The sequence below is a fragment of the Aethalodelphis obliquidens genome, unplaced genomic scaffold (genome assembly GCF_003676395.1).
Source record: "Aethalodelphis obliquidens isolate GAN/ISIS:26980383/991018 unplaced genomic scaffold, ASM367639v1 scaffold491, whole genome shotgun sequence".
Classification (NCBI taxonomy): domain Eukaryota; kingdom Metazoa; phylum Chordata; class Mammalia; order Artiodactyla; family Delphinidae; genus Aethalodelphis; species Aethalodelphis obliquidens.
The window spans coordinates 1-11,240 of record NW_020838405.1 but is presented as its reverse complement, the minus strand read 5'-3'; the positions used below and the strand labels follow the sequence as shown (position 1 = coordinate 11,240).

The window sequence follows — 11,240 nt, the reverse complement described above, 5'->3', positions numbered from 1 at the left end:
CGTCATTGCCCCATGCATCCTCATCACTCTTCTGGCCATCTTCGTCTTCTACCTGCCACCAGATGCAGGTAAGAGGGGAAGGGGCCCAGCACTCCTTCTTACCAATAGCTCAGGTTCTTGCTCTTCACCCATAATACAGGGAAGGTTTTCCTGCCAACTCAAGCCTTCATGAACTGTGCTTCAGCAATCTCACCCAGGTTTTCCTTTCAGGAAGAGCCTTTGCCTCTGCATCCAGATTTCCCCTCCAACCTCAAGCTCTACCTCCCCTCTGCTGCTCACTTCTCTGCACCCAGTAACTTCTGAACTCTTCCCTTCAGAATCCTAGGATCTCATCCTTGGAACTGCCACTCCTCTGACCAACAAACTCCCAGGCTCAGCTAACGCTTCCTTTCCCTTTCCCCATTCCTGGCATCCTCCCTCCCCCACTTGTCAAATGCCGCCTACTAGTCCCTTAACCTCCTATGTCCCTTGGAAATAATAGCCAACATTTCTCTGGGAGACAGCACAATACGCTAACAGAGTAACCTTGGGCAAATTCCTTAATCTCTTAGTGTCCTGATCTGGAAATAGGACAGTCTTTGTCCCTCCCACATAGGACTATTTTGAGGATTAACTGAGTTAATAGAACTATACCTGGTACTCTGTAAGCTTTGTGTACGTGTAGGTATAGTCTTTTCTAATTTGGAGCACTTGCTATAAGATAATACAAATACTGTGTTACATATATTAACTCAGTTCTAATCTTCACAACTCTGTGAGGTAAGTACTGAATTGTCTGCCCGTTTCACAGAGGCTAAGTGAGTTTAAGTCATTCACCTGACATTACACAGAGAGAGGCAGTATTGCTGTTCCAACCCTGCTTAGTACTAGTCTGATCCAGAGACTGATATCCTAAACTCTCATATTCAAAGATGCTTTACTGGGAGTTCTCTGGTAGCCTAGTGGTTAGGATTCTGGGCTTTCACTGCTGTGGCCTGAAAAACAAAACAAAACAAACAAAAAACACACGCTTTCCTTCTCTCTGTAATCAAGCCCTCTCTCAGTCTAGGGAAGGAGAGTGATGCATCTCTAGAACACACTTCCACATGTAACTTCTTCTTCCTGGAGCAAGGCAAATCTTGGAACCCAATATTACAGGACTAAAGTAGAACAGACCATAATAGTTACTTATTTCAATAGCTTCCATGAAGTTTTCAGCGCCTGTTGTATGCCACAGTAATAACCAGTCACCTGGCATATTCTTATATACTTGGTTTCATTTTTAGATCCTTCGATTTGCTATATAGTTCCTGCTACAGGGGTTGGTCCACTCACTCATTTAACAATATTTGTTGAACATCTGTAATGTGCAAGGCGCTGGGAATACATCAGTGAATAAAACAGACAAAAATCCCTGCTCTCATGGAGTTTATATTCTAGTGGGGAGACAGTCAGCAAACATAATAAACCCATTGAATAGTGTATTATTATTTTTTTAATTAATTAATTTAGGCTGCGTTGGGTCTTCGTTGCTGCGCGGGAGCTTTCTCTAGTTGTGGTGAACAGGGGCTACTTTCGTTGCAGTGCACGGGTTACTCACTGCGGTGGGTCCTCTTGTTGTGGAACACAGAATCTAGGCGCACGGGCTTCAGTAGTTGTGGCACGTGGGCTCAGTAGTTGTGGCTGGCGGGCTCTAGAGCACAGGCTCAGTAGTTGTGGCGCACGGGCTCAGTTGCTCCGCGGTGTGTGGGATCTTCCCTGACCAGGGCTCGAACCCGCGTCCCCTGCATTGGCAGGTGGATTCCTAACCACTGTGCCACCAGGGAATTCCTAGATAGTATATTAGGAGAGGTCAATTCCTAAGAAGGAAAAATGGGAAAAGGGTTTGGGGAGGATGCGAATGGGGGTATGGGTTGCAATTTATTTATTTATTTAAACAATTTTATTGAAATATAGTTGATTTACAATGTTGTGTTTCATTTCTGCTGTACAGCAAAGTGACTCATTTATAGATATATATATATTTTTCATATTCTTTTCCGCTATGGTTCATCACAGGGGTTGCAATTTAAAAATAGGATGGTCAGTGAATGCCTCACTAAAAAGGGAATGTTTGATCAATAGTTGAACAAAGACTTGAAGGAAGTGAGAGAATGACCCTGGTAGATATCTGGGGGAAGAAATTAGCAGGAGGAGTTAACAGTGAGTGCAAAAAGCTCTGAGGTGGGCGTGTGCCTTGCATATTCAAGAAATAGCCAATGAAGTAATAACTGAATGAAGTAAGCAAGAGAGAAAACAGTATGAGATGTAGTCAGAGAACTAATGGGAAGGCCTTGTAGACTTCAGTATGGACTTTTATGCTAAAGGCGATGGGAAGCCACTGGAGTGGTATGATCTGGTTTACATTTTAACGGGGTCAATCTGGCTGCTCTGTTGAGAACAGTCAGCAGGGGGGCAAAGGATGAAGCAAAGAGGAGGCCTTTATAATAACTCAGATCTGAGGTAATGGTGGCTTTTGCCAGGATGGTAGTGGTAGATGTGATAAGTCATCAGTTTCAGGATATATTTTGAAGGTAGAGCCAACAGGGTTTGGTATGGATTGGATATGGGATGAGAGAGAGGAGAGCTGAGAATGACTCAAAGGGATTTGGCCTGAGCCACAGGAAAGATCGAGTTGTCATTTGTGAACTGAGGAAGACTATGGCGGGAGTCGGTGGTGAGGGAATTAAGTTTTGGACATGTGAAGTTCGAGATGTCTAGTGGACACCCAAATTGAGAGGTTAAGTAGGCAGGTGGATACAAGTGTGGAATTTAGGGGAATCAGTCCAGGTTGGAGGTATAAATGTAGGAGTTAGTTACATGCAGTTGACCCTTCCAAAAGCCTGTCCTTGAGTGGGCTGGAAACACGGTCACTGATTATGCCGGGGAGATTGCTTTCTGGCAAAGCCTAATCCTTCCGCCTTCCGCTCTGTCCCCCAAGGAGAGAAGATGGGGCTCTCGACCTTTGCCCTGCTGACCCTTCCTGTGTTCCTGCTGCTGCTGGCAGACAAAGTGCCTGAGACCTCCCCGTCTGTCCCCATGATTATCAAATACCTCATGTTTACCATGGTCCTCGTCACCTTCTCAGTCATCCTTAGCGTCGTAGACCTCAACCTGCACCATCGCTCACCCCACACCCACCAAATGCCCCTTTAGGTCCGTCAGGTAAGAAGATCTCCTCTCCAACCTGTGTTAACTCTCAATCCTAGTATTTGGCTTTTTGTCCAGGTATCGCTCCTCCCTCCCACCAACTTCAACCTTCCCTTTCACAGACCTGAGGGAGAACTACAACTCCTGGTAGAGTGTCAAAGTGCCAAGGTCTTTGAGTGTTGAAATGTTGCCCAATTAATTTTATCCTCCCATCATTGACGTTGCGTAGATCCCAGACTCTCTTCATCAATACTGCCCATCGTGGGTCCCAAGGAAGCATTCTAAGGGTTAGGTACTATCAGGGTGGAAGCCCTCATAACTTTTCTTTCCAGTCAGGTTGCCTCCTAACCCACTTAAGAACTCTTGGGCTGTGTAGTTGCATTTCATCTGTGGGACGCATGCACGCATGCACAGGAATGGGCACATGCCGTGGGGGTGGTTGGCGGCTTCCCTTCTGGTCTGAGAGCGTAAGCGCCCCCTCCAATACGCCTCTTCTTCTACTCAGCAGATCTTATCCACAAACTCCCTCTGTATCTGGGTCTGAAGAGACCCAAACCTGAGAGAGACCAGAAACCGGAGCCACCTCCTATACCTCTCAGGGATTCTCCAGGAAGTGGCTGGGGTCGGGGAACAGATGAATATTTCATCCGCAAGCCACCAAATGATTTTCTCTTCCCCAAACCCAACAGGTAGTATCTACTCCCCATCGCCCATGTAGAAGGGAGAGGGAGAACTACAGTTCCCAGGAGACTGTGCGGAGGCAGGCGTCCTAAGCTCCCGGAGGTTGTCGTGGTTGAGCATCATGGGACTTGTAGTATCCCTTCTGTTGCCCACTTTGCGGGGAGGTGGGAAGTAAAGCGTAAGGGAATAGGAGGAATTGCGGAAGGCTAGAGAGGTCGCCGCTGTCGGAGAGAACCTGAAGTGCTCTCTCGCGTTTTAAAACCTGGATGGGCGTTGGAGGAGGGAGTTGGGGCGGGGCCTAGAGCAGCCGCGCAGGCCGTCTTTGTGCCCCGGTCGTGGCCAAACAGACTCGCCTCTTCCAGGTTCCAGCCTGAACTGTCTGCCCCGGCCCTGCGGCGATTTACCGATGGTCCACACCGGGCTGTGGGCCTGCCTCCCGAGCTACGGGAGGTCGTTTCCTCAATCAGCTACATCGCTCAACAGCTGCAGGAACAGGAGGACCACGACGCGGTGAATCCAAAGAGGGTGGGCCAAGGCAAGGCCTGGGTGGCCTTGGCTCCACCCACAAACTTAGGCTCCGCCTCCAGCACTCGATTTTATTTCTGATTGGAAGTTTGCCTCACTTGGTCCCGCCTCCTGGTTTCCGACTTGTTCTTTACTCACCTCGGTCGCCCGCAGCTTCGCTCTCTGCAATTCTGCGGGCCCGCCCTTGTCTCAAAGCCGTGGTAAGAGCACCTGGGTGCGGTACAGGGCCTTGGGGCCGCCTTCCCTGGGGGTCTGGAGCTCAGGAACAGTTTCCTCTTCCTACCCCCAGCTGAAGGAGGACTGGCAGTTTGTGGTCATGGTGGTGGACTGCCTCTTCCTGTGGACCTTCATCATCTTCACGAGCGTCGGGACCCTCGTCATCTTTCAGGACGCCACGTACCACTTGGCCCCTCCCGACCCCTTTCCTTGAGGACGAGAGGGCCGAGACCGAGGTCCTCGGCCAGTTGAATTGAGAGTTTGGTAGGACTCTCAAGTCCTATCCCTTTCTGCATCTTAACTCCTCCACTAGGAGTCCAATCCTCTCATCATTTCGTTTCTAGGGAGGAAGCCCAAGTGGGACTGGGCAGATGGGGGCCTTGGGCCCACCTGAAATGCACTATCCGCTTATTTACTCTTTGGCTTCTTGAAGAAGCTCTATTGGATATTCACATCTAGGTTGGCAATGAATGGAACAAAGAACAAGAACTAGATTGTAAGCCTTCTGAGGGCAGGAACTATGTCTGTTCACTGTAATATCCCCAGCACCTAGCACAGATCCTAATCTATACAGCTGGTACCTCTGGTTGAATGAACAGGGAAATTTTTTTTCTGTAAGGAAATACACTAAGTAACAGTGTTTATGTTTGCATGTTGGGACCAGTGGTCGTTTTTTCTTTGTTTTTACCTTCCTGTAGTTTATTGTATTTTGTAATATCTTTAGGATAAAAAAAAAGGTTATTTCTAAAAGGATGCATTTGTGATGAGGATAAAAAAAGCACACTGTAAAAACCTCAAGTTCCAGCTTTGGTGCTCAAACTTTGGACAAGCTACTAAACTGCCCTGTGCCTCAGTTTCCCCATCTGTAAAATGAAGCTAATAATAGTATCTGCTCCCTAGTCTGAGGATCATATGAGAAGATGAGAACAGAAGCATTATACAGTATACATCAGAGGTTACAAACTGGTGTGTTTTGTTTGGCCCATGTTGTTGGCCAGCAGAATTTAAAATTTGAATTGGTTTGCTACTTTTGAAATGTGGATATTTCACAGAGAAATTTGGATTTCTGGCTTCTCTTGAAACTTTTTAAGAACTACAGGCTAGTTCGAAGAATCCCAACAGGCTACATAAGCTGCCATAATGTCTCGAACAATGAAATGGAGGAAATCCTTTATGCATGATTCAGTCCCTATGAAGACGGTCTCTCATCTGTAGCAACCATGCTTGCAAATCAAGTTAAGCAAGGCCCCTTGGAGACAGAAGGGCAGACTGAACTCTGGGGACTAGGCTCCATGTAGTGGGAGCCGAGGGCAGAGATGGCCACATAAAGGGCCAGCTGAGTGGATGAAAGATTGGCCACCTCGGCATTGTGACTCCCTGCAACGTGTCTCATTATGACCATGCTCCCTCACCTGTTGGTGGGTGTCCGCAGGTCCTGGCATGAGTGCACTGTGGGTCAGGGCCGGTGGTGGTGGTGGGGCGGCCCGTGGCCCAGGTGGCCCTAGGACCCCCCCACCATGGAAAACCGGCTCTGGTATGACAACCTGGGGTGCTGCCATCAATACCAAGAAAGAACCCAGAATGTGGAGGACTTCCTGCTCCTGCTGTTGGGCCTTGTCAGCACTGGGATCAGCATGGCAACTATGGTCAGAGATGGTTGGGGACCACCAGTAGGGGTGAAGAGGGCTGAGGGTGGGAACCAGCTGCAGCCTGCACCTCCATCTGCAGGAATGGTCTTGGCTGGGGGGGGGGGCGGTGAGGGTACAGAGCCTGGCCTTCATTTTCACCCACCCCACCCCACCAACCCCAGGTATGGCATGGGCTCCAGAATGCCTTAAACAAGACCATCTATTGGATTAACCAGAAAAGTAAGTATGGAAGACAGGTAAGTGGCACCCCCCCGCCACTCCCTGGGCCCTAGGAACCCAGGCCCCCAGATTCCCAACACTGAACTCTTCTGACAGTTGCCCTGCCCTCACGGACTCTCGCTTCCCCCAGATGAAATCTCACAGGCTTGTGAAAGGTCCCCCAAACATCCTCCTGCCAAGGCCCATGAAGTCCACATCCACTGCACCCTGGACCCTGTGGAAATGAAGATGGCCCGGCCCGCTTGCTACTCCCTGTCCTCCTACCATCATCTCTGCAACCATAGACGCAGCTGCAGCCGCCGCCCCGGCAGCCACCAGCGGAGGCCGAAGAACCGCAGACAATTCCCCTACAGCCGCTCAGGCTTCCGTAGGCTGCATCGCAGCCACGGGATGTCACAGCTGCGGCCGATGCCCTCCTTTGATTGCGAGGACCCGGACTCCTACCTGGAGGAGGAGGAGGATCTTTCCTTCCCACAACCCAAGTACCCGTGGGGGTGCTGGGGAGGGCTCTACCAGCAGATGGGCCTGCTCTCCAACGTGGGCCTCTGGGGCCGCCAGGGTGGGATCCTGGCCAGCCTGCCACCACCCTGTCTCTACCTGTCGCCCGAGCTGCGCTGCATGGCCAAGCGTGTGGAGGCCAAGTCCGAGCTAAGGCTGCAGTCCTTTGGGTCCCCCTGCTCACCAACCCGCATCTGGGGCAACGTGGAGGCTGACCGGTGGACCTCGTCTCCACCACCTCCCCGACGATTGCCCCCTAACCCCTCGTGGGTCCCTGGGGGGCACAGCACTTACCCCTCAAGGGGCCAGCTCCCGTATGACTCCTGGGATCAGCAGCGGCGTGGTCTGGAGGGCTCTGGGCCTCCATCCGCTCTGGTGCCTCGGGGCTGCCGGCCCGAAGCCTGGCAGCGCAACTCCCCACCGGCCAGTGGACAGAGCCTCCCCAGCTGTGCTCACAGCCAGCCCAACCGCAGGCCACACCTCTCCACGGGACACTTGAACTACTCCCGGGATCCCCACAAGGTGCGGCGCCAGGCGGCCGAATGGGCTGATATGCTGCCCGTGCGGCGCCCTCTGGCCGCCTCCGCCTCCCTCACGGTGCTGGCCGAGGCCTCGTACCAGCGGGCCCCGGCTCCCAGCTCAGCGCTGCTCCTCTGCCCCTCCCAGCCCCTGCCCAAAGTCCAGGCTACCGAGCACCCTCCACCCCCATCCACCTTCATGCCACTCAGCTGGAACCCGGGGGGGGAAATGCCAACTACCAGATGTATGACAGCCTGGAGCTGAAGTGGCAAGTGCAAGAGAGCCAAACGCGGGCCAACTCGCTGCTACCTTCCAAATCGGCCTCAAGGCCCTCTCTGCATGGGAGACAGACTGGGAAAATGAACTGACCAGCAGCAAATGGGGCCGGGGTGGGGCCGTCAGGGCATGGAGAGAGGAATAAAGAGCGCCAGAGTCCAGGAAACATTGGTGGTCTGTGGCTTGGAAGCACCACTCCTTCTGCCAGCCTGGGTCCCTGCGCTTGGCTTCCTGCAATAAGAAGCCAGTGTCCCCTTCTTGGCCTGAGGGTCCCCTTGGTTTAGTGGTCACAGTTCTGCCAGCAGGCCCCTCCTGGTCCTATACCATGCACTAAGTACATCTGCAGCTGCAGACTCCAAACCCCTGGTCTCTGGGCACCTCCTCTGTGTCTCAGCTCTCCCTGTCCCCAAAGAGCCTCATACAAGAAGCTGCTTCCATCTGGGAGGTTCCACATCTGGGCAGGTCCAGCTCCAGGCCCAGTGAAGGGCATGAAGAAGGCTGAGGCTCTGGACTCCAGCCAGGCCTTCAGCAGACCTCTGAGGCCGAGGTCTTCCTAGTCTCAGGAGGGGCCAAGAGATGGAATGTGTCATTCGAACAAGTGAGTGAGCGGGCGGTGAGCGAATGAATGACCGCTCGGGAGGTGTGCCGGCCTACGGGCCCTGTTTGACTGTCCAGGCTCAGCTTACCTGACCCTGGTTACCAGGCAATGCCACCCTGGGCCCTCCTTTTCGTCCCCCTCCCTCACTGTGATGTCACCACCTGCCCCATTATGACCCAGTCTGACACCCAGTTAAAAGTGGAGGGCAGGGGGCCCAGGCAGTCCTGGGACCAATGGCCATGGGTGAGCGAACCTACTGTGGAGCTGAGCCGTTCCCTGGCCCCATCCCCAGGAAATGCCAGGAGCAAGGAGACGCAATAATCCTGCTCCTGGTCAGCTTGATCTTCGTCAACGTGGGGATCAACATGGTGGTTATGGTCAGGGCAGGAAATGTGCAGCGGGGTTGGGGGAGCCCTGGGGTCTTGAAGGGGCTGAGGTGGGAGGGCTGCTGGGGTGTGGCCGGACAAGGGTTGGATTTCAGGGCTCACCCTGCTCCCGGCCTCCCCCCTCCCCTTCTTCCCTCAGCTCTGGAGGCATCTGAAGAGATTCTTGCGGGCACTTTTCAGACGTTTTTTCACCAAAGGTGAGTGGGCGCTGGCGTGGGTTCAGGGGATGTGGGCCTGTCCCCTTTCTTCTATCCCTGCCTTGATTCTCAGCCCCTCAGGAACCCAGGCCCTGACCCATCTCGCCTTTCCCTGCAGACAAGCAAGCCAGCTGTGTAGGCAGCCGTCACATGCGCATGCGCTGCTCCATGGATCCCAAGAACCTGTGCTCAAGAGTTTCTCCCTGCTTCCGCCATGGCCCAAGCTTCCTACTCGGGCACCCAAACCACCCTGACTCCTGGATACGAGACAGAAAAGATGAGAAGGCTTCTAAGTACTGCTGGATGCCGCCTCAGTGTGGACGGGCTGGGGCTTCCACGGAGGTTCCACGGGGACTGTGGAAGGAGCGGGTAGTGAGAGCTGGGGAGGCCCCTCCGGTCACAGTCTTAAAGTCCCAAGCCAACTTTTACTCCAGGTAAGAGACATCTTCCAAGCTCCGCAGGATGAGCAAGGTGGACGTGGTTCCACTCCGCCTGCCCCAAGAGAGCAAGACTAAGACCCCAGACTCTGACCCAGCCCAGTCCCCAGCCTGGGCCCAGACCCGCCCCCCAGTTCAGCCCCCTGCGCATGCTCCTGCCAAGGCCCAGACCTTCTCCTCAGCCCACCCCACTGAGCACACCCACCCCCCAGTCTGAGACCTGCTCCCGAGGCCACGCCCATGAGCACACTTCTGCCTGGGCCCAGACCTTCTCCCTAGTGCACCCCACTGGGAACACTCCTGCCAAAGCCCAGACCTTCTCCTCCACCCATCCCACTGAGCACGCCCCACCTCAGGCCGAGACTTGCTCCACATTCCACCTCCCTGAGCACACCACCCCCCAGGCCCAGACCCCCTCCACAACCCTCACCCCTGAGCACAGCCCTGCCCAGGTCCATGGCCCTGAGCATACCACAGCCCCATACCACAACCCAGGCCCAAGCCCAGGCCTCCTCACATGCCTCAGCCCAGTCCCTGGGCCACACTTCTCTCTGCACCCTGACCCATGCTCATCTGACCTATACCCATGCATACACTCTGGTCCCTCCCCCAAATTCTGCCCCAGTCCCTCCCCCAAATTCTGCCCCTGCTACTACTCCTGCCCTAGCCCCTACACCAGCCCCTGTCCCAACTTCTGACACAACCTCTGTCCCAGCGCTGGGCATGGCCCTGACGAACACTCCAGTCCCTTCCACCACCCCTATCCCCATCCTAGATTCTATTCCCTCTACCTTGTCTGCCTTCAGCCAAGGCCTCTCCTCCGGCTGTGTGGTCTATGATGCCTGTAGGGTAAAGCAGAACTTATTCCATGTGTGTGCCCCTCAGAACTCTGGGTATTCCAGAAAGGATTTTGGTACCCTCTCCAGGCCCCAAGAGGGGCATGGTCTGGTGAGCTCTGGTACAGCTGAACAAACACTCAAGCAATGTAGTGGGGACAGTGCTAAGCCCTCCACAGGATCCATTCTGGGTTACCTGGAGTTGGGGAATATGGAATGGAAGATCTCAAATGATTCCAAAGACAAATTTGTACAGTCCAAGACCTTCCCTTACTGCAGCTTCCTTCCTTGCAGGTCTCAGAAGAGAAACACGGACCCCCAGACTCCAGTCTACCCCAAATTCCTGTACTCCAAGGATGCTGTACCTTCTCAACCTTGCTTCCATTCTCCAAACAGTGCCCAGAGCTCACCATGCACCATGCCTCCACCATACACTCTTTATCTACCGCTTGTTTCTCCCAGATCCTGGGTCCTTCATCAACACAGCAACCACCAGAAGCCCTCCACCTTAATACAAACCCCCACCTTTCCCCCAACCTCCAAGTCTTCTCAGTCTGTCCTCTCTTCCCAGGGCCCCATCCCTCTCCAGTTATCCACTACTTCCCAAACCCCAAGCCAGGCCCAACCCCGTGAACTTCCTGAGAGTCAAGGCCTCAACCAAGCCTCTGTCCTCCAAAGGACCCCAGGCCCTTCCAAAGTCTGCAGAGTTTCCTGAAACCCAGGCCTAACCACAAACCCAGACCTCCCCAAGAACCCAGGCCTTGCTCAAGACCAAGGCCTCCACAAGCTTCCAGGCTTTACCCAAGATGCTGGAATTGACAGGGGCTCAGAACATACCCATGACCCTAGCTTACACAAGTACTGTGGAATTCATCGAGATCCTGACCCCAGAAGAGTCCAGCCCCTACTCAATACTCTGGCTTATTCAAGAGATCAGGCCTCCATAACAACTCATGCCTTATCCCAAATCCTGGCCTCCATAAGAACCCTTTAGGAACTGACTCTGTCCAAGTTTTGGGCCCACATCAGACCCGA

General features: G+C 53.3%; 3 protein-coding genes across 3 annotated transcripts in view; all 3 read left to right on the top strand.

The window, feature by feature from the left end:
- LOC113616786 (acetylcholine receptor subunit beta-like) overlaps nt 1-5,483 on the top strand; it is a 7,155-nt gene extending 1,672 nt beyond the window's left edge. The window contains 5 exon segments of the mRNA XM_027100157.1: nt 1-68; nt 2,960-3,178; nt 3,674-3,857; nt 4,212-4,359; nt 4,664-5,483. The exon segment at nt 1-68 is cut by the window's left edge and continues 12 nt beyond it. Coding sequence (XP_026955958.1) covers nt 1-68; nt 2,960-3,178; nt 3,674-3,857; nt 4,212-4,359; nt 4,664-4,804 — 760 coding nt within the window. The 3' untranslated portion in view covers nt 4,805-5,483.
- A 538-nt stretch (nt 5,484-6,021) lies between these two features.
- LOC113616784 (uncharacterized protein SPEM2-like) lies at nt 6,022-7,864 on the top strand. The gene is given in 4 exon segments (XM_027100155.1): nt 6,022-6,236; nt 6,401-6,458; nt 6,589-7,694; nt 7,697-7,864. Coding segments are annotated over 4 exon segments (1,440 nt in total). The 5' UTR covers nt 6,022-6,107; the 3' UTR covers nt 7,844-7,864.
- A 2,414-nt stretch (nt 7,865-10,278) lies between these two features.
- LOC113616785 (uncharacterized protein SPEM3-like) lies at nt 10,279-11,201 on the top strand (the record flags this gene model as incomplete). Its single annotated transcript, XM_027100156.1, is given in 1 exon segment — nt 10,279-11,201. A coding segment is annotated over 1 exon segment (921 nt), but the record flags the coding sequence as incomplete, so codon positions are not given.
- Nucleotides 11,202-11,240: the final 39 nt, after the last annotated feature.